The sequence below is a fragment of the Zootoca vivipara genome, chromosome 9 (assembly GCF_963506605.1).
Source record: "Zootoca vivipara chromosome 9, rZooViv1.1, whole genome shotgun sequence".
Lineage (NCBI taxonomy): Eukaryota > Metazoa > Chordata > Lepidosauria > Squamata > Lacertidae > Zootoca > Zootoca vivipara.
This window is the reverse complement of record NC_083284.1, coordinates 54,751,170-54,774,336: the sequence shown is the minus strand read 5'-3', so window position 1 is coordinate 54,774,336 and position 23,167 is coordinate 54,751,170. Positions and strand designations below refer to the sequence as shown.

The 23,167-nt window shown below is 39.9% G+C and overlaps 2 protein-coding genes across 9 annotated transcripts in view; one reads left to right on the top strand and one right to left on the bottom strand.

Moving 5' to 3' along the window:
• LNX1 (ligand of numb-protein X 1) overlaps positions 1–4,490 on the top strand; it is a 104,361-nt gene extending 99,871 nt beyond the window's left edge. For all 3 annotated transcript variants that reach the window (XM_035112090.2, XM_035112091.2, XM_035112096.2), the window contains 2 exons: positions 2,677–2,835; positions 3,264–4,490. In XM_035112090.2, the coding sequence (XP_034967981.2) occupies positions 2,677–2,835; positions 3,264–3,399 (295 nt within the window). In that variant the 3' untranslated portion in view covers positions 3,400–4,490. The remainder of the gene's footprint in view (positions 1–2,676; positions 2,836–3,263) is intronic.
• Positions 4,491–4,557: 67 nt separating this feature from the next.
• FIP1L1 (factor interacting with PAPOLA and CPSF1) overlaps positions 4,558–23,167 on the bottom strand; it is a 43,216-nt gene continuing 24,606 nt past the window's right edge. For 3 of the 6 annotated variants that reach the window (XM_035112098.2, XM_035112097.2, XM_035112100.2), the window contains 6 exons: positions 22,582–22,608; positions 22,128–22,182; positions 18,411–18,466; positions 12,530–12,743; positions 5,835–5,972; positions 4,558–4,835 (listed from right to left, as the gene is read on the bottom strand). In XM_035112098.2, coding sequence (XP_034967989.2) covers positions 4,685–4,835; positions 5,835–5,972; positions 12,530–12,743; positions 18,411–18,466; positions 22,128–22,182; positions 22,582–22,608 — 641 coding nt within the window. In that variant the 3' untranslated portion in view covers positions 4,558–4,684. The remainder of the gene's footprint in view (positions 4,836–5,834; positions 5,973–12,529; positions 12,744–18,410; positions 18,467–22,127; positions 22,183–22,581; positions 22,609–23,167) is intronic. The other 3 variants (XM_035112102.2, XM_035112099.2, XM_035112101.2) reach the window with 1 other exon arrangement.

The window sequence follows — 23,167 nt, the reverse complement described above, 5'->3', positions numbered from 1 at the left end:
GAAGGGATTTGGGTATAAGGACTTTGCTTCTTCTCCAGGTCAGCTTAAAAGCCAGGAGCAACTTTTAGGGTCACAAGGCTTGTCAAGCTCCATAATTCCACCTGGGGAAATAGAAACATTCTGCACAATCATAGATCCTACGTTTCGAGTTAATCCATTGTTCACCAGGGGAGATGTTTTTCAGCTTGATACCTCTCGTGTGCTGCTTGCTGTTGAGTTTTATTTACTTAGGTTTGTCTAACAAATCCTATTTTCTCCAGCATTGCATCCCAACAGTTTACAGTAGTGTTCCTTGGGAGCTTCACAAGCTAAGTAATGAAATGATCAGGTATATAAAAGGTCAAATGACATAAATGGCTTTAGAGACGATACTCTTCTTTAAAAAGCACTCATTTCAGGGCAGTTGCCTAATGCACTTACACATACGTTACACACACACACACACACACACACAGGAAGTCTGTTATGTTTTGTGTTTGTAAGTCTGATCTGTAACAAACCACATCTAACCCCCCCCCCCAAGTCCTCCCCATCTTTTAATACAGCTTGTTTCACTGGATAATCCAAGCCATCACCAGCCTTTACTAACCAAGAAAAGCAGTGCTGATCAGCAAGTACCCCAGTCAATTTTCTTGTACAGCAATATAATTTTGGTTGAGCCACCCACCTGCATCACATGGCTGTCAAATTACAAACTGGGTATTTTTTCTGGTACAGTCGTACTTTGGATCTCAAATGCCTTGGCTCCCGAACGATCCAAACCTGGAAGTGAGTGTTCAGCTTTTCCAATTATTTTTGGAAGCTGAACGTCTGACGGGGCTTCCGATTGGCTGCAGGAGCTTCCTGCAGCCAATCAGAAGATGCGCTTTGGTTTCTGAATGTTTTGGAAGTTGAACGGAATTCCAGAATTGATTCCATTCGACTTCTGAAGTACGACTGTAATTTCTTTGGCCAGAGCTGCTGCTTTAACTACTTCAGTTCTTTTCCAAACTGTAAAGCAGGGGTAGGCAACCTAAGGCCCGTGGGCCGGATGCAGCCCAATTGCTTTCTCAATCCAGCTCACCGACGGTCTGGGAATCAGCGTGTTTTTACATGAGTTGAATGTGTCCTTTTATTTAAAATTCATCTCTGTGTTATTTGTGGGGCCTGCCTGGTGTTTTTACATAAGTAGAATGTGTGCTTTTATTTAAAATGCATCTCTGGGTTATTTGTGGGGAATAGGAATTTGTTCATTTCCCCCCTCAAAATATAGTCCTGCCCACCACACACCACATGCTCTGAGGGACAGTGGACTGGCCCATGACTGAAAAAGGTTGCTGACCCCTGCTGTAAAGCTACCATAGCTGTATTCTTGAAAGCCTTGTTCAAACATGTGTTACATTTCTCCCCTGCCTTTCCATGCAACAACACAATCAACACAGTTGACAAAAAGGTCAAATCGTACACTGTACATCAGAGAAGATTCCTGATTTTGATATGTTTGGTATTGTGGAAGCTCAATATATTATCCAAAGTTTGAGCACCCAGCAAATTGCAAACTAGTATGCAAGCTAGTATTTGTTAGGTTTTTGGAATATGGCAGCTCGAGATCTGGATTTGTTCTTGGTCTCATGGTTATGGTGGATTTTATTGCTCTCTAAACCCACACACTGGTTTAGCAGTGTGGCCAAGAGCGTAACTTGTAAACCAAAAAGTGGTTCCTTCAAGCTCTACTCTTAGTATGTTCCATATGTTCAAAATGCTTGTCTATGCAAACTCTTAAGCAGGTTGGTTTCCTCCATGCTCTTACTTAACAGCATGTTGATATGTGACTTAGTGAGTAGCTATCAATAATGGCTAAATTCTAGTAACATTTGGTCATGACCTTGGAAAGCCCTGTTAAATCTAGAGAGTTTTTTGTCTTTATGAGAAATTGGATTCAGGATGCTAAAAGCCCCACACAGATGACAAAGCAATAGAGCTAGCCTTGTGCACAAGGGCCAAGAGCAGCCAGCTAACATTAGCAGCCAGCTAACTGTTGCACAAACAGTGTGCCCTGTATCTTGCCAGCAGGTGAATATTTGTAGTTCCCAAGGGCCGCATCTAGCAGTACCATAAAAACCCTGAAGAACAAGCAAACAAACAAATATCCCCAAAATGGAAACATCATTTTAAAGGATTGTTTTTAAAATACATCCTCAAAATTAAAGCATATTTTTCTTAGTGCTTATAAGACAAAGATACTAAAAGGATGGTTGCTACTTTGGTGTCTGTGACTGCAAAGGGCTTTATTGGACCCAATAGCAAGAACAGGACAGGACCATGAGCTTCCAATTTGCAGAAAACCCTTCTTCAGTCAGAAAAATAAGGTGCTCTATATTACACGAAGGTCACTACCCTTATCAATCTTATAATCCAAAATGGGTTTTTAATCCAAACAGGCAGATAAGAACAGTTTCCCTGGAAAACCCCAAGAACGGAATATTTATGGGTGAAACTAAGTCTGTACAACACTGCTAAATGTGTGTGTAAAACATCCAAACTGAAACTAGAAGTTTGTGCAAACTATACCGATCTGGCATATACATTTCTTTTCAAGTCCAATATGCCAAAAAAAAGGGTGAACCAGCAGAATATCATCAATAATTTTGATTTAATTGTACAACAAACCATTAAGTAGAATGATTTTTTCCCTAGGTATTTATACAGCTGCAAAGAAATTGTATTACGAAGAAATACAGCAGGAAGTCTTGGCTTCAGTATCGTGGGGGGTTATGAAGAACACAGTGGGAACAAGCCATTCTTTATCAAATCCATTGTTGGAGGGACACCAGCGTATAATGATGGAAGAATCAGGTGATGAAACCACATTGTTTAGCAGTTATTTATAAGCAAATTCTGATTCAATTCCATTGGTGAAACGGAGAACTTTAAATGCAGGTGTTCGAAAATCAAAATATTAACATGAAATTAGAAAAAAATGCAGGGGTATATATTTTTTTTACAGAGTATTAAAAACACTAGAAACACAGTCTGAAAGTCTTGCAGACACATGATGTTATAAAAGTCATTGCCTCTGGAAGTGTCAGACTGAAATCTGAAGCATCTGTAAAACAAGTCCATTCAGCTGGCTTTTAATGAATCATTAATTAGCAAAACCTGACTTGACTATTCTCATTTTCCATCATATCTGCTACCTTTCTGATAAAAATGAGTAGGGCAAGCTATTCCTGCCTTGGAGCTGCTGAAGTGCCACTAACCAATTTTATATTGCCTCCTTCCAGGTGTGGTGACATCCTCCTTGCAGTTAATGGTAGGAGTATCTCAGGTATGGTGCATGCATGTTTGGCAAGAATGCTCAAAGAACTGAAGGGGAAAATTTCTCTCACCATTGTGTCCTGGCCTGGCACTTTTTTATAAAGATGTGTTGCAACTGGAGAGTGAAAAATTATCTGACACAAAAATCAGCCACTTAATATGGACATTTGTTTACTCCACTTTCTGGTCAACTGTATACTTGTAAAAGAAAACATTGTGAAGTATAAATGTGCATAACACAAACAGAAAGGTCTGAAGAAAAAAATAATGTGTGGTATGTGTTAGAGAAACATGCTTTAAAGTATGGAAGTCTACTGAGATTAAAAGTTAGGGTACACATCTTTACTGCGCTATGTCTCATGTTTGTATTTTTATATCTATTCCAAGCAGCAGTAGAAACATGTCCACCAACAGTTTATAAACAAGGAAAAACACTTTGACCCGCAATTTGAAAATATTCTGAACTCATAACTGTTGCAATACTTTTCTATTATGTTGACAGCATCTATTCAAGACATAGAAAGCAGTCTGATTGAATACATGAAATCCCACTTTGTGATCAGTATGGATCAGATCTTTTTAAATATTGTTTCCCGGTATGTAATAACTGTGTATGAAATTTCATTTTTACCATTAAAATAACTAATTTGTAAAGCCAGGTTATTTTCATTTAAAAAAGCACAAAAATGCATTTCTTCCTAGTGGTTCTAATTCGTGGCATGAACCATGTCATCCGAGTGTTCTGCCTTATTTTACTCGGTTTTGCTCACAATCTTCTGTGATGGTCAGTTCTGAATCAACATAATAATGAAAGGAAGGAAGGAAGATGTAGCAAGCTACCAGCACAGGCAGAGAAGTAGTTGCCTGGTTTACCTGGATCAAGTAGCTGAGGGGAAAACTAGTGGAGATCAAAAAGAGCAGGAAAGCATTATATACGAAGGTACTTAGTGCTGTACAGTAGTAGCCAAGACTCAAACTTACTTTATATTCTGTATTCAAGGGTAACAGAGAACAGGTTTATGTTGTATGAAGATCTGGCTGTTGGTACAGTCACTCTCTTTACTCTTTGGGGGAAAAAACTGCATTACATCTGCACACTGCACTTTGACGGAGCTTGTGTAACAGTGCACAACCTCACTATTCAAGCACAATTCTCTGCGTATACCTTATGTGTTACCTCCTTTTTTCTAGTTGCGTAGGCAAGAAAAAACAATGTGTTTTAACATGAAAAATGCTTTTTTATTTTCAAAATTCCAAATTAAACTTACGCTTTATGTTAACAGAACAAGATGAAGAGCAATTTTTTTAGACCCAAAAAAAATAATTAGGATTGAGAGCCATCTATTTCTGGCACTAATTTAAGCAAGTAGACAAAAACCACACATGCCTATTCCGCAGGAGTAGCATCCATGTTTTCCTGTTCCGGGGCAGGCTCGCCACCAGCCGACTCTTTCCCTTCTTTGCTCTTTTTTGATTTTTTGTGTTTGTGCCTCCTGTGGGTGTCTCCCTCTTCACTGTCATGGCGACGCCTGCTGTTACTAAGAGGGGACGAGAAAAAGAAATGAGACACAAAGCTATTAAATGGGAGTCTCAAGCTCAGTACGCCACCCTGAATGGAAGCTACTTCTTAAGCCTGTGACATCATCAATTAATTATTTAAGTACATGTGATGGCATCACCGCATGGGCAAATTAAAACCAGAAAGGGAGTGAAGACAAACCCGTCAGTATTAGATTCCGCCATCTGCCAACATTTACTCTGGGCGGGTTGTCTGGCACCTACAGCAGCAATGAAAATCTTTGCCATCACATAATCAAAGTAACGTTATAGGGCTAGAGTTTGCTGGTCTATGAGAACAGAGATTTTTAATGGGATTCTACATAGAAAGTACTACATTTAAGAGGCAGCCTTAAAATAGGTTTGCAACAATGATTTGAAGAGTTGCTCAGTGACCAAGATCAACTTCTAGTAATCTAAGCCCGCCTTTTAGTTTCCTTTCTCACACAACAGAATAAATATAACTGCAGGCTTTAATTGGTGTCATTGGTAGATCTAGGATCAATGCCTGAGATGGGCACTGTCCGGCAGCTTCCAGGACCTCAGGTTCACAAATCCTCAACTAACTGCTGCCCCCCCCCCCCCCCCCGGAGCATGAGCAGCAGCTGACACTGCTGCTAGCAGTAGTTCGCCTTGGAAGATTTGGTGGGGGCAGCAATGCCACCTCTGCCCAAGCAAGTCCCAATGTTCACACCGCCCAAAGAGAACACAGAGATTGTGGCTGCCATGTAGTTGCAGAGGCTTTCCATAACATCTAGAGCAATATGTAATTGGCTGAGAAATCCTAATAATCCATCACCCATGGCTGAAACTTATATCCTGGTCATATGACAGAAGGGCTAATATCCTACTGGTATATTCTCTACTTCTGGCTGTTTTTAAATGTCAGCAACTAAAAAGCAGCACATCAATAGCCAAGGTCTTCCCATGACACTTCAATCATCCTACAGCATTACTTCAAAAATTATTAAAGAGCTAACCTTCGTGATGACTTGTGTCTTGTCTCTTCCTTCTCTCGATGTCTCCTTTCTCGGTGTCGTTCTTCTTTCTCTCTGCTTGTTCTATGCCGTTCATAGCCTCTATCTGCATATTCTCTGTACCTGTATCGCTCCTCATCACTAGCAAGAAAATAAAAACATCCAGCAGAGACTAAAACAAATGCTAAAATAATCCTTGTCTCCTCCCATGCACAGAGAAAATACAGGTGTTCATGTGATTTCTACATTCAGCAGAACACAATTTTCTACTGAAGGTATTACTAAAATGGGAATTTGTAACCTAACACCGTGTGAAACTACCATTGTACAGTCCCGACAATTGAGAATGTATTTTAAGGAATCAAAAATACCAACATTAGTAAAATCAGATTTCATTATGTACAAATAAATTGTTGTCTTGGATGACTGTACTGCTGAACAGTAGCAGAGACTGTCGGTCTGATAGTTAACTCTTCATAAAGCAGAAATATTCATGCCCCCCTTTGAAAATCTCAGGACACACAGAGTACCAAATATATTGCTAAGCTGTTAATATGCCATCAAAAAAAATAAGAAAGGGAATGTGATCTGTTTCTTCATATTGCAGTAAAGGTTTCCATCTGCTAAATTAAAAGAATGAAAGTTCCCCAAACAGAAAAATAAGTGGCTCACCACTTTACTCAGTTAAGCTTGCAATTATAATTCAAAATATCATGTTTAACATTGAGTGTTATTCAAATACATTTGTTGGTCAGTATACATCTAATCTTTGGGATCAACTACAAATGAAAAAGAATAAAGTTATGATGTCCCCCCCGGGATGCCTGGGTACACACAGCAGCTGTTCAAGCTGTGTGCACAAGACATTTTGGTTGAGCATGGGGGGAACTTCCTGACGGCAAAAGCAATTTGACAACAAAACCAATTAGCTAGAAAGGTACTAGTGGGCTCTTGCACTGGAGGTCTTCAAACGGAGACTGGGCATCTATACGTTAGGTGTGTTTTGTTAGGGATGCTCTACTGTGCATTTCCTGCATCAAGCAGGATGGAATGTTGACTAGATGATCCACAAGACCCCTTCCAACTATTACGCTGACCCAAAAGTAGCCACTGTTGTGAACTCCACATGTTGTTAAGACTTCCAAGTCCCATCAGCCCCAGCTAGCACGGCCATGGGATGATCAATATCACCTGTAGTACATACACTACATTGCTGCTTGTTTTAACAAATAAAAGATTCTCAATCTATCAAGCTGATATCCTTCACGTCTTCCAACAATATCTGGAGTGACTATAGAGTTTGAAGTTACCCACAAATAATTACGTATGTATTCACACAGTGTTAAATTAAGGACCTGCACTTTGGCTATGGCGGCACTTTCCCTGATCTGCCATTTTTTTTTTTTCAGTTTAAAAACAACTTTATTTCTTCTTTTAAAAGTCATACAAGTGATAACTCATAAAATGGCAGTAATTACATAAAGTGGTCAAAATCAAAAAGCAAAAAGATAAGATGGTAACAGACAAATCAAAAGCACAAAGCATACAAAATACAAGATACAAAATGCAAAAAAGAAAACACAAAGGAGAAAGAAGAAGAAAAAAAGAGAGAGGGAAAAAAAAAAAAGAAGGTACAATTTCGAAGTACCATAAAAAGAAAAAAGAAAAAAAGAAAAAAAAAGAAAGGGGAAATATCCCACAATAAAAAGAAACTTCCAGATAATGAGATCGGTTTCCTTTCACCATTCCTAAATCATTGTGTTTCTTCCTTGAAATGATTCTCTTTAATAATTATGTGTTTCTCAAATATATTATACACATATTTTTATTCATTTCCATCTTCCCTACTTTAAATGTTTATCTAGCAGCTTGTTGTTTCTATTCTAGGCATATCACCCATTTTGAGCTTAATCCCTCTTTGTGAAAATACTCTACTGCATAACTCCATTCCGTTTTTAATTTTTGTTTAGAAGTTTTCCTAATTATTGCCGTTATTCTGGCTAAATTCATATATTCTACCAATTTTAAATGCCAATCTTCAAGTGATGGGACTTTATCTCCTTTCCAGTTTTTGGCTAGTACTATTCTTGCCGCTGCACATGCATATAGGAGGAGACTTCTCCTATCTTTGGGGGTGTTCTCAGGTAGCAAGCTTAGAAGGAAGGTCTCGGGTTTTTTTTCAAACGTCCACTTCAACATTTTTTTTAATTTCTCGTATACGTTATTCCAAAATATACTCACTTTGCTACAATTCCACCAGCAGTGAAGATAATCTCCTGCTTCTGCTTTACACTTCCAGCATCTATCAGATTCCTTTTTATATATCTTGGCTAATTTGGCCGGTGTCAAGTGCCACCTAAATACCATTTTCCATATATTTTCTTTTATCCCCATACAAGCCGTGAAATTAATATCCTCCCCCCACAATTTGTCCCACTGAGAGCTATAGATCGTTCTTCCAACATCCTGCGCCCATCTTATCATTACGTGTTTAGTCATCTCATCTTTCATATCCCATTCAAGTAAATGTTTGTAAATTTTTGCTAAAGACTTTGTGGGGTTATCTAATAGTAATTCCTGTAATTTTGATCTATTTTCAACAAATCCAACCGCTTTGTGTTTATTGAAGATGCTTAACACCTGGCAATAATGTAGCCAGCTCAGACAGTATTGTTCTATTTGATGGTAGGGTTTTAATACATATTGGTCATTAACCTTATCTACTAATTCCTTGTATGTTACCCACTTTCCTCCTTTAGGATCTTTACTCATTGAGACCATCTCCAAGGGGGAGGTCCACCAGGGGATTTTGGGTTCTAAAAGTTCCCTGTATTCATTCCAGACATTAAATAGAGATCTTTTAAAGACATGGTCTGAGAAGGAATTATAGTCTCCTGTTTTTTCTTTTAGCAGATACGAGTGCCAACCCCGTGTATTCCTGAAGCCTTCCAAATTTAATAGATCTTGATCTTCTAGTAAAAACCACTCTCTCATCCAGCATAGGCACGCTGCTGCGTAATAGATCTTCAAGTTAGGGACCCCCCATCCTCCCCTCTCTTTGGCATCTGTCAGTAATCTATATTGGACCCTAGCTTTTTTCTTTTCCCAAATGAATCTGCTAATATCTTTTTGCCACATGTCAAATGTTTCTTTTTTAATTCTAATTGGTATCATTTGAAATAAAAATAAAATTTTGGGTAGAATCATCATTTTAATCGCCGCTATTCTCCCTGAAAAAGTCATATTTAGCCCTCCCCATTTATCCAAATCCTCTCTAATCGTTTTCCATGTTTTAACATAATTATCTTCAAATAGGTTAACATTATTTGATGTTACTACTATTCCCAGATATTTTATTTTATTCGTTATTTCCCACTCAATAATACTCTTCAGTTTGTCCAATTCATCTTTCCTTAAATTTTTTGTCATTATTTTAGTTTTCCCCCCATTTACTTTAAATCCCGCTAATTCTCCATAATTTAACAATTTCTGTTCTAACTTTCCCATCATGTCAATTGGATCCTCCATCATTACAATAATGTCATCGGCAAACGCTCTTAATTTAAAAATCCTTTTCCCTATTGAGATCCCTTTAAACTCCTCATCAGTCCTAAAGTCGCAGATTAGGAATTCTAATGCTGCGATGAATAATAGCGGCGATAAAGGGCACCCTTGACGTGTTCCTTTAAATATTCCAAATTCTTCCGATAGCTTTCCATTAATGATTAATCTGGCCGTTTGTGTGCTGTAAATTGCCTCAATTGCTTTCATAAATTTGCCCCCTATTCCAAATTTTCCCAAGGCTCTTTTCATAAATCCCCACTCTAAATTATCGAAAGCCTTTTCGGCATCTAGAAAAATAAATGCAGCTTTTTTGCTGGGGTTCCAGTCTATATATTCGAATAGATTTAGGAGAATTCTTAGGTTATTGTACATTTTCCTTTTGGGTAGAAAACCCTGCTGTTCATGTCCTATAAGTCTGTTTAATATTCCTTTTATTCTGGTGGCTAAGATGTCCGCGAAGATTTTATAATCAACATTTAACAATGATATGGGTCTATAGTTTCCTAACTCCTCCTTTCCCCCTTTATCTTTGGGAATTAAGGTTACGAATGCTTCCTGCCATGTCTTTGGGGGTGCCCCTTTTTCCAATATTTCATTCATTAATTTTTGATACGTCTCTATTAGCTCATTCTTAAAGATTTTATAATGACAGCCGGTAAGGCCGTCCGGCCCTGGCACTTTCCCTGATCTGCCATTTATCTCATCTGATTGTTCTGATCCACAGCCAGGTTTCAAAAAGCACCTTGAAACTGACAGATTTTTTAAAAACCCCTAAACTTTAAGGGGAGAGCTGTCTTGTGTATCATGTCAATCTGAGCAGTTGCTCTTCAAGAGGGACAAAGGCTACTTTGACTTGTTCCACTGTTCTTTCAATCCTGGCCTTTCCCTTCTATGCCAAGGAGACTCTAGGCTACTGTGATACATTATGTACGCAAAACATTAAAGAGTTGGGCATAAAGATTGAAGGGTCATGCTGTATTAAAGCCCCCAAGAAATATATATATATAAATCCTCTGCGTTTTCCATTGCAAAAATGGATCACACATGGATCCATTTATTATAAACCACTCTGGGGGTTTTTAAATTAAATTGTGATATACACGTATTTTTTAATAAATAAAGAAGGTCCTAGGGTGGGTTACAGCAATTTAAAAATACAGTCTAAAATCAGTTTAAAACAAATGACAGGCAAAAGAATATTGAGGTACTAAAAATTTCTCTCAGTTGTCAAGGGTCAGGGTAAATAGACTCTTTTTGGGTGGGATAAACTCCACTTAATTATAACAACAGGGGTCCAACATTTATTTTCTGAAGGAAGCAATTTCCAAAGACCCTGTAAGGTTACTGCTTAAAAAAAGAAATTGTGCACCACATACTGCTCAGTATGAAATGGATATCTAGTTTAGTTTGAATGGAAAATTAATCTCATAGAATCCTAAGAGTTGGAAGGGACCCTTAGGATCATCTAGTCCAACCCCCTTCAATGCAGGAGTAGGCAGCTGTCCCACATGGGGACTGAACTTGCAACACCGGCATTATCAGCACCATGCTCTAGCCAACTGAGCTATCGATTCCATAATTTAATTGCAAAGTGTTGGGAGGGGGTACAAAAGGCACAGTAAAGGCGAATTCCCCAGAATCCTTTCAGACATGGCACCATTTCTGGTGTGAGAGTAGAGATGTGAAGAACAGATGCCACATTTCATGGCTTGTGGATGCTAATTTTTAAGTTTCTCTACAAGACCAAAAGCTATACTGGTACACCAATGTCAAGGTATCCACTTATAAATGGTAAAAAGTCTGTGTGCACCCCCCCCCTTTATTCATTTGTCACAAATGTTTTCGTAAGCTGAATAATTGATAAAAACAGGACTATTAAACGATGAAGCAAAATTTGTTCAAGGGTGTCATATTTACATGATCTGTCGTTCTCAAGCCTCCCACTTTCCCTGTTACTCCCCTAATCAAGTTTTTACTAGACCAAGGGCCCCCTGCTTTCTCACATCACCATGTGGCAGCAGCTTTACTGCAGATGTTGGATAATTTAGTCACATAAAAAACCCTCTCCTCTCCCCACCCCTTCCCTGACTGATAAGTCTGGCAGCAACACAGAGACTTCTCTGGGCCTGGAAAACATTAAGGCTCATTTCAAGCACCCTTGAATGACCAGGCTTTTTCTGGCCTTCAATCAAGCTGCCTAAGAAACAGATGTTAAATTGATCTTAACGTCTAACACACTGACCCAGTAATTTGTAACACAAAACACACACAAAATATCACCCCCAGCACACACACATATGTCTTATAGGAACAAAACATCACCATCGTCATCTTAAACTTCCAAGTGAATTCTTTAACGCTCATAGCATTTTTTTAATCCCCTGTGTTAACCAAGATAATGCAGACTTGTTTTGCTGACCTACAAGGAAAAACTATAACAATCGTTTTTAAAACCCAATTTAATACCCAATGCATAAAACATTTTGAAGTGGAAGGTGGAACAAAAATGATTAGAAATAGTATCAAGATATTGACATGTGAAAATGGTATTCAACGATCTCTGGACAGAGGAAATGTGGGGCTTAACTGCTGCATAAACAAAAGGGGCTAAAGTTTATGTAATACTGCAGCCACTGTATTGTAGCCCTGGTATTGCTTAACAGGATGAATGGCATAATTGAAACTGCTAGCAAACAGTACTTTATTCCTCCTCAGGTATTCAAAGCTCTCATCCCAGAACAACTGAACTCACAAAGTAGTATGAATTGAAAGTTTTAGACTGGAACCAGTTACTGTAGGAACTTCAGCTGTAAAATGGTTAGGGGACTCAAACCCATTAGGCCCTTCTATTATTAATGTTCTGAATGCTTAGAGCAGATTCCTTCCCAGGAATTAGCAATGAAAATCATCAGCTCAGCACAATTTGCCTGCAAAGCATTTGTTATGTACCACTTATTGTCATACTTCTGGTTTGCATCTGAAATTGCTGGCTAAGGTTCCAACGACAAACAAAATGTGAGCCCCACCCCTTGTTCCCTGAGAATACACAGCTGCATGTTGGCTTTAAGTATGTCTCTAGTACAGACACAAAACTCCTACCATCAAGTAGCATTAGACAAAACCCTCAAACTCACCTATTGAACACACTAGGAGTCGGGCTATGCTCCCGCTCTCGATCTCTTTCTCGGGTACGCTCTCGCTCCCTGTCACGGTCACGATCCCTTTCTCGATCTCTGTCTCTCTCTCTCTCCCTCTCTTTCTCTCTTCTTGAATAATAATCCCACTGTTTGGTTGTGTCCATGAGACTAGTCCATGATGGAGCGGAACCTGTAAGGTGCGGAAAGGTGACTAAAGAAGAAAAAAAATGCCAGCATTAGAAAGAAAGAAAGTTGACAACAGTGGAAAAGTATGATATGAAATCAATGACATCCAATTTTATATGCTTAGCTGAAGCCTAGAAGGCAAGTTCAGTGACTCTAGCCCTGTTATTTGCATGCTACTTTACCACATGTAACAATTAACTCTCAGGTTATTTTCATACGAGTCTGTTTGTTGGATAACTGCTCAGTATCAATACTTGCTTACTTTTCTTAGTAGCAAACACTATTCGCAGCAGTAAACACAAAGTCATATACAGTTAAGGATTGCCCCCAGGGAGTGTTTTAATGATACTTTATTTAAAACACAAGTTTTCGTATTATTTTGTGATCACAGCTGATTTTTCTTAAAAAGTGCTTATTAAAGTGTTACTTCTTTCAATACTGCGGTTCTGAAACTGAAATTCTAAGTCAGGCATCCCCAAATTGTGGCCCTCCAGATGTTTTGGCCTACAACTCCCATGATCCCTAGATAACAGGACCAGTGGTCAGGTATGATGGGAATTGTAGTCCAAAACATCTGGAGGGCCGAGGTTTGGGGATGCCTGTTCCAAGTGGTGCAGAAAAAAGAAAGGCTGAAAGTTTACTAGGCACTGAGCATTTTAAGCCAAAGGAACATACAAAAACACCAGTGAGGAGTGTTTTAGTCACTGGGGAACTGTGTGGAAATGCATAACCCACTTAGATAAAAAGCTAATTTGAGGTGGACACTAAAAAAGAAAAAGGGCTTTGGTTGTCAGAAAATGAAACTGCTATCAGTTGAAAGCTTCTGGTAAGGTGTGTGCTACTCAAACAAGGGGGATTTATCGAAGAAGAAAAGGGATCTAGCACCTCAGCATGCCTTCCAATTACAGAACAATTTGTAGCGATGGTGAAGCTCCAAAGTGTGCACAAGGGGGCTTCTTAGCTTGCACTCCCGACATTCTTTTTCCATTCACACAGGCCTTACTAGATCTCGGCCAGTGCTCTGCATTTCCATTCATCGCTGGCTATTTAACAGAAGTATAATAAATAATAATAATAATTTTTTATTTTTTATTTATACCCTGCCCACCTGGGTGGCTTCCAACAAAATATTAAAATACAGTAATCCATCAAACATTAAAAGCTTCCCTAAACTGTGTGGCTCAGAAGTTACTTACACTGCTAACATCTTCAACACACTTCCATTATGTTTTTACATTTTAACTATGGTTCCATGCTTTAGCACGGAAGTCAGCCAATGATCCTACTTCCAAAGAGTAGCATGATCCCGAGGCATCTAGGCCACAGGCAATGGTGGCTTCTCTCCCCTTGGCCAGTTTCCTGCTCCAGCAACTCCACCCTCCTCAACAAATCATAGAACTATAGAGTTGGAAGAGACCACAAGGGCCATCCAGTCCAACCCCCTGCCAAGCAGGAAACACCATCAAAGCATTCTTCGACATATGCCTGTCAAGCCTCTCCTTAAAGACCTCCAAAGAAGGAGACTCCACCACACTCCTTGGTAGCAAATTCCACTGCCGAACAGCTCTTACTGTCAGGAAGTTCTTCCTAATGTTTAGGTGGAATCTTCTTTCTTGTAGTTTGAATCCATTGCTCCGTGTCTGCTTCTCTGGACACGGAGAATGCCCAGGGTGCTTAGGATGCAAATATTAGGCTGCCATCTTCAAACTACTAATTCTAGCACAGCCCCAAGAACATCCCTCCCATTCCTCCCCACTAACGTTAAGAGGGTTAGGGAGACAATAACTAAGCAGGGCTAAGGTAATAGAACAAAGTGCCTGCTTGCCTCTCCTCTCGGGGACAGGAATGCCTGAACATCAGGAATTCATAACTCCCAGACTCCTTTCCTCACACCAGTTAATTGGGAGTGCAGCCTCACGCATTAATACATTATTAGTCTTTGCTGTTGCTGAATGGTGGTGATGCCGATGCATAAATCTTTCAAGTGCTCCATCTAATGACTCTCAGGAGGAGCGCTGCAGAGGTTAACAACTGCTGAACTTGTGGGTGGGAAACAAGAGTAGGATTCTGAAGTGAATTGTATTCAAGGGCTCCATTTGTAGCATGCAAAGGTGCGGGGGGGGGAGGGTGGGTATAAAATTCTCTAAGAAAATGGAACAGAAGAAAATGCTGGAAGAAAAAGAATTACTGAAATACAACTTCCAGCATCATGGCCTATAATCTACAGCAGAACAATTTGTATTTTTGTAATTTTCTTGAACCACAGAAATGTTATTTTTGACCACAGGAAGGAAAAACACTTTATGATTTTAGTTTTTAATTTGGGGGGTGGTGGAAGAGAAGAAAGAAGACAACTAGAATTTCAAGAAATAGCTGGACTTTACATAGAATTCCCCGAACTTCCAATACTGTCATGGATGTAGCATCCATCAACCACACCTTTTCTGTATGAGACAAGGGTTAAGATCTACCTTTGAGAGAGGACTCTGCAGTTTCTTTTCTCTTTTCCTGCTTTTATTTAGGTTAGTTTTTTATTGTATTGTACTATGATAAAGCCCTAATAAAATCTTGTAAAAAACTGGCATCCATCAATAGAAGTGTGGTGCAGATCTTAGTATTAAATCTCATTAAATCTGACTCCTAAACCATTTAAAAACTAATTACACTTGGCAAAGCCGACAGCAATATAAAGAGATCAAAATGATGAACTTTTTGTAGAAGAATGGAGACCTTTTTAGACTATTTGGAAAACAAATGAAATCATGGGCAAGATTCAAGATAGGAGTAGCAGAAGAAAGTAAGGAGTAGCAGAAGAATGACAAAGTAATTGTATTAGAGGGATATTGGTAATAGACAATAATTTGATATATAGAGAGTTGGAATAAAAACACTGGAGGTGTGGGTGGGGAGTCAACACACGAAATAATGTAGCTATTTATTCTGAAGTTAATTTGAAAAATATTGGAAATTCAATAAAAAATAAATTGGGAAAAAATAATTGCACTTGGTTCAGTTCTGCGAGACATACAAAAATATAGTCAAGGAAGAGAGAATAGAAACTATTTTTTAAAAAAAATAGAGTAGAGGCTTTCAGTGCTCTGGAGTACCTGAAACATGTGTAACTTCTTAGGTTTTAGGACTGCTTCTATTTTTAACTGAAGTTCCTTTCTGTTTCTTGAAAGAAGAGATACTAGATGAGATAAATGCAAGATTTCGGGGCTAGTGTGCCAAGCCACAGTATGAGAAGGGGGTGGTGAGGAAACCAGGCAGCAACAGAGGGACAAAGAGAAATGTAATACTGATTCTACTATCTACGTCACAACCAGGTCAACGTGTGGAATAATGGTTAGAATATCAGACAGAGGTGTGAGTTCTGCCAAACATTGGGGGAGGGACCCCCGCTGGTTGAGCATGCGACACGCACATGTGACATCATGCACACCGCACACTGCAGTGAGCCCCTGTTGCCACGAGTTCCTGCGAGGCCCACTTCTGCTATGAGACCTGGCACGGTAAGGACTTTTGCCATGGCTGCGAGACCCGCTGCCACAAGGCCCAACCTCTCAAGATTGGAGGGGGGCTCACTGGGTGACCTAGGGCCAGTCACTGCCTCTTGTCCTAACCTATTTCACAGGGTTGTTATGGGGATTAAACAAGCAGGAGGAGAACCGTGTAGGCAACTTTGAGCTCATTGGCAAGAATACTGATCACTAACCTACTCTACCTACCCAATCTGCTATGGCAGAAAGCAACTTTCATAAAAAGTGAACATGTTGAAGTGGATTCCTTTCCAGTGGTGGTGTTTTTTCCAAGCAGACCAACAACAACAAATCAAATCAGTTTAAGACTCACATGTAAGAAGGCTACAAATACTTTATCACTGAGTTCTTGCCTTTGTCAAGAGAAAACATGTTTGATGAATCCTGGTTGGTCCTTTATAGCTTACAGAAATAATCGTCAAAAACATCAGAAAGGGCTGCCAGAAGTGTATATGAAAAAAAGTAGATGAGCAAAGGCAGGATGAAATTCTATACTCTTACCTGTGAGGATGCCCAACTGATTTCAGTGGGGCTTACTTCTGTGTAGACATGAATAGGATTGTGCTGCAGGAAGAGCAGTATTCTCACAGATCAGGCCCAAGAACTAAGCTTCCTTCCCTTTCTTATCTAAATCTGCAGCATCTCTGTGAGAATTAAAGATGGTATTCCCATCTAAACTAAAATACGCATAATGAAATATAGAATAAAGTGCTTCCAGTATTAGTCGTACTTTGGGGATTCTTACATATTCCATGCCAAAAAAGTGACAGTGGTGTTTACAATGTATAATTCTGATAATTTTGAAGTGCCCCACTTTGTACCTAGTTCCCAAAATAACCTAATGTGGAAGTGTTTTACATCCATGCTGTTTCAAACACCATCCTTCCCATGCGAAACTTGTGGTCTACGCATTTGAATCAGTGCTCAGAATGTGATGTTTGATGCCAGTTTTAAGATCTGTTATGTTTTCTTCACGAGGGCTTTGGGATAATTTCTGTAGATGTCCTATTCTGAAGCGACACATTCTCCCAGTCAGCTTACTCCAAAAGCACTTGCACAGAAAAGAAACCCAGCCCTTATGTGTGCTGCGCATCACACTTAAGATAGTATAACTCTCCAGCAGACTTACTGAACAATGCTCACAGATTTTGGAGGAAGCCCTTATAGCCTTAAATGAAGAAAATATCAATCCATAATATATGTTGTTTGAGGATAGAGGTACCGTACCAAGTGTGAGACCTCCTCCGAAATATGGAAGACAGAGAAGGCAATTTCAATACTTTCACATGAGCACAGATTAATAAAGGCATCTGCTTCCCATTAAAAAAAGTCATTCCGAGCATCATCTGTTTTTTGTTACCTGAAGCAAAATTCTGGTTTGTTCATTCATACCCACACACTCCTCCCATTTTACTGGAGCTTCATTCTTGCTGCTTGGCCATTACAAATTCTCTGTACTTTTAATCTGACTCATGAAGATGAGGGAGAAAGAGGGAGAGAGAGAGATTGGGCACTGCTTCTATAACTTAACAGTACACAAGTCTCTAATTAATGCGGGGGGAGCACCCCGCCCCCGGCAGCACGATCCCAGTGGGGTGCCATCGTGGCTCCCACCCCGCCTCCAGGACGCGTGCCAGCCCCGCCCCCGCCTGCTCTTCGCCCCCTGGTGCTGGAGCAGGAAGCTCCGTCACTGCCTGCACTTAAGCCAAACGTCTGCATATTGAATATTATTGCCTGTCAATTTCTAAAAGGAAAATAAAAAGAAATATTTGATGAAATATTTTTCTTCTTCTTTGTAATAACTACAAAGAGTAAATACCTGACTAAAAAACAAGGGAAAGGAACCAAACACAGCAGACGGCATTTGTTTATGTGTGCAAAGGAGAATATGTGTCATACACCATGCTTACCAGCTTCACACGCTTACCAGAGTACCATTTTTTCCCAAAGAATTAAAAACTATTATACAGGAAGCTTGTTTGCATCAATGCATCCTGAACAAGAGGAAGAGGTTACATATAAAAAGAAAGGTTAGAAGCATCTCAAAGAATAGGCTGTGCACCAAGCGGCTAACCTGCTAACTCAACATAGGTTGAACTTAAAAGTGTAGCCACCCTGTCAGCCCATTTTCAAGCCGTTTTGAAGATACTTACCACCGCCATATGGAAATGCCCGAGCTGAGCGGCTATCATAGCCAGAGGAATGTCCACTGTTGAAAGAGAAGCACACAATAAATTTATCTTAATCATCTTGCCGTTTAAAATATCCAGTTCTGGTTGCTGAAGCTGGTAGGGTATGATACTCGTCATATCAGGGATGTAATCATTCATGTAATCAGTCAGTGTGCAATAGCCCCTCTGTTGTCAGTGAAGTCATTTTTAACATTACAGTGGTACCTCGGGTTATGAACTTAATTCGTTCCGGAGGTCCGTTCTTAACCCGAAACCGTTCTTAACCTGAGGCGCGCTTTCGCTAATGGGGCCTCCCACTGCTGCTGCACTGCTGGCGCGAGACTTCCGTTCTCATCCTGGGGCAAAGTTATCAACCCAAGGTACTACTTCTGGGTTAGCAGAGTTTGTAACCCGAAGCATTTGTAACCCGAGGTACCACTGTATCTGATTTGTTACCTTTGATCCTAAACCTCCACTATCTTGCAGGGTGTCTCTGGCAAAGAAAAGGCTGAGGAGTAAACCCTACACGAATCCAGAGTGGAGATGGCTGGATGGCACCTTGTACACCTCCTTCCACCAACTCCTGCAGCCAAGCTGGTGCTACTGTCTCTTGAGACAGACAGATGCCAACAATATGCTGGTCTTTGACACTTGATATATATTTTTCGGGCCCACTCTATTTTTGTGGGTGGAAATTATTTTAAATGTTGTATTTTAAAGTACTATAACCCACCCTGAGACCACAGGGTAAAGGTTGGATAATAAAAAATCATCACCATCATGTCATATCTGCCAAAATAATTTGGAGTGACTATAGCTTTTGCCTCTAGCTCTGCACATGCTATGCTTTCAGCTCTGGTGCGATAATGGAAGACAATCTGGCCAACTGGACCAACCCTGCATTAGGCATAAGATTCCTGCATTGCAGGTGGTTGGACTACATGACCCTCGTGGTCCCTTCCAACTCTACATTTCTATGATTCTACGCCAAACACTGAAAGGAGTGTTTATTGTGCAGCTCAGCAGTGGCTATAATCATTTGTTAGACACAGGCAGAACATTACACAGATTGATGTGACCAGGATTCTATCCTGACCCTAAAGCAATCAAATGTGGCAAATTCATCCACATCTATTTTATTCACTATAACACGGTACAGGGTGAATGAAGGTCCCACTTGGACAGTCTGCCATATAAAATCATTATTCATGAGACTGCTATATATCATATACACTAACAGCCAACTCAGATGATAAATGTTGACAGAAATAGAGCCAAAATTGGGTCACTGAAAAACAAGAGACATATATCAGTATGCTCAGAGCAAAAAGTACCACATTTTTTGCTCCATAAGACGCACCTGACCAAAAGATGCACCTAATTTTTTAGAGGAGGAAAGGGGGAAAGCCCTGGTTTTGGGGGGATCAGCTCACAGTTGTGCAGCTTTTTTGCAAATGGGGAAAGCTCCATTTTTTGAGCATCAGCTCAAAGTTGTGTAGCTTCTTTTGCAAATGGGAAAAGCCCCGTTTTGGGGGGGGATCAGCTCACAGTTGTGCAGTTTTTGTTTTTGTTTTGCAAAGGGGGAAAGCTCCATTTTTTTGAGCATCAGCTCAAAGTTGTGCAGCTTTCCTGGCTAATGGGAAAAAATACTGTTTTTATGGAGTTCAACTCAGTTCTGCAGCTTCTTTAGGAAAGGAAAGGGAGCAATTTCTACAGTTTCCAGACAGATATTCTAATCAGCCAGTCACATGTTGCTGGGGAAACACAACAATGGAGGCCTGAGCAAGGGGCTGGGGAGGGAGCTAGCTTCTCTTATCTCCCTCCCGATCTCTTGCAATCAGCTGCTGAGCGGGTTCCTTTGCTCTCTTTCCCTCTTGTTAGCCTTTAGCTCTTTCTAAGAAAAAAAAGAGAATGATCTGCTTTTCGCCCCTGGCCAATTCGGCTCCAGGGACCATGCATTCGCTCCATAAGACACACGTAATTTCCTCTTACTTTTTAGGAGGAAAAAAGTGTGTCTTATAGAGCGAAAAATATGGTAAAAATTTGTGTGTGTTTTTTAAAAAAAAACTTAGGAGGCAGCTCCCTCCCATGGTCCAATGATGTGTGACCATGCTCAGTAGCCATGAAATAATGAGTGCTTAATCTGTTGGGGGAGCAGGAACACCAATAGAAGAAAGGAGAAATGGAATGCCTTATTTGAGCTCCTTACAGCTTACATTATGGGTGGTGAACCCCCAAGCTCACCATATGTTCCCCACCAGCTCAATTTCCAGGTGGCAATAGCACTTGGAGCACAGAGTCATGTGGGGATGGAGTCGTTTGTGTCCTCATCACAGTGCTGGGCTGAGGATGCAAAGTGCCCCACTCATCAGATGACTGTCCTGAAAAGAGGGCAAGTAAAACCCCTTCTCAGATTATCTGCATGGATCGCCTGAGGAGGTGTGTGTGTGTGCGTGTGTGCGCGCCTGTTGAGTGTGCTGTATGTTTGGGGAATAGTGGTCACCTCCACCCCCGGCATGCATTCGCTGGAAGTTTGGCCAAGGGTGGATCTAGCTCTGGTTTACGGCATCCTGGAGAACAGCATGGCTGGGAGACATGGATACTGAACAGCAGCACTCCTGCTGGGAAGTAAAAATATACTTGTATCCTACTTAACTTCATATTCTCCCAGTTTCAGCTGAATGGGGAAAATATCAGCTAAAATAAGTAAAATACTAAGGTTAAAAAAGATATGTATGGTTTAATTTACTTTCTATTATATGTTTTATCACTCCCCATATATCTTGAATTAATTATATTTACTTCATCTGCCATACTTAGATGAGTGCTATTTTTCTTCTTGAAGACAGTTTAATATTTTATAAAACACTTTCAGACTGTGGTTTTAGAAATGAGGTAATGAAAACCTTAAGTAATGTTTATCAGCCTCTTAGGTTTATGGAGAACTTCATTCCACTAGAAGTGTAAGGAAGAACAAAATCATTCTGTGTAAGAAAAAAGTATGTTGGAAATGTGGCAATCAGGAAGCAGTGCAGGAGAAAAGGACTTGATAGAGGGACCAAACTACAGGTGATTGTACGTAAGACAATGAAAGTTCAGACTCTTTAGAGAAGAGTGCCCAAAGGAGCAAGAAAAACCATCTTAAGCAAAACGGTGAGGGCTTAATCTAACTGAAAGGACAACATGAAAATCTCCTGTAGCCTTCAAAATAACTCAGATGGGAGGATTAATTTATTCTGTCTATTGGAACAGGGTCTAGAGACCTTCCAGAAAAAATACTAAATGCAAGAGCAGTTAAAGAAATAACTAGTCACTATTTTCTCGCGCTTCCACCAATCCAACACGCAACAATTTCACTGAGAAGTAAACAAAACAAAGCATCATGATTTTTAGATGGCTGATAATATATACCACAGCTCTCCTCACCAATGCTTACCACTACTCCTCTCTGCTTTTGCCTCCTTACAAGTTTAGCTCAAGGTCAAGTAAGGAGAAGTAGCCCTGGACCTGCACTGTTTCTGCACCTGTAACAGATTCCATACATCTCCTCCTCCTCACCCACTGCCAAAATAGGCTGTTGGCATGAGCAAGTCAAGAGCCATGCCTGGTTGTTCTCTAAACTTGAAGCAATAACCACACCTTGCTTGACATGCAGGGAAAACGTACTTCGTTGAGATCATTCTACAAACTGAAATTTACCTTTCTATAGTCGGTATTAGGGAAGGTGGTGGTCCTCCAGGTGGGGGAGGGAAGCCTGAAATATTTGAGAAACAAAGAAGTTGCCTTAGCTTATCACTGCTAATTAACTCCTGAAAAACCCAGTACATGCAAGCTGTGTATATATATATATATTAAGATAAATCTGTGTAACAGTGAAAAGGAATGGCATGCCCAAAGTTAAATCATTATTTTCTTACATCATTTCCTTGCAATCTTATACTCAGCATATTTATTCTATTCCATTTATTTTATCCAATTCTTCAATTATATATATTTACCTGGCAATTAAAACTATTTCTGAATTTTAGCTATTTTCTCCAAAGAAATCAAAGTACATTTTTAATTTTTTTAAAAAAGGGAAGTGGCAGATTGTCCCCCTATACCAAAATTGCATTCACATTATGTTTCATACTACTAAAACAGATAAATATACCTGGCGGTGGCACAGTTATTGGTATACCTAAAAACAAAAAAAATGCACCCAGTCATTTCAGTAATGAGTTTATTCTGCTTCCCACATTACCAGAACAGGTATCATGGCACTCATGCCAACAACGTATTAAAAAGCCAGTAAGAGTTGATAGCAATTTCAGCTACTGCCACTCCGTATTGGGCTTTGATCCAAAGATGAATTAGTGGGCAGCTGCACCAGCGGCAGAATTTGGGCCAAATGCAAGGTGATATTAGTGGCTTTAAGTTCAAAAATATGGGGAGCGGGGAGGCTTCACAGCATGCACCTTGACGCATGTGCCAAACAAGGTTCTGTGGTGTGGGATTGCTGCTTAAAACTCTCTGAAAGTAACACACCCATATTAATTAACTTAAAGCTGCTGCTTCCCTAAATTAACAGATTGCTTTGAAGATTCCGTATTTATCATGTCTTCATCGTCAGGACAACACTGAGTAAACACAAGGAAACTTCATTAGCAATCATATAAAGATTTTCCATCTGGAATATAAAAGTGTTATTGCCAACACTAAGCACACTCTATAAATCTAACCCTACAAATTAATGCAGT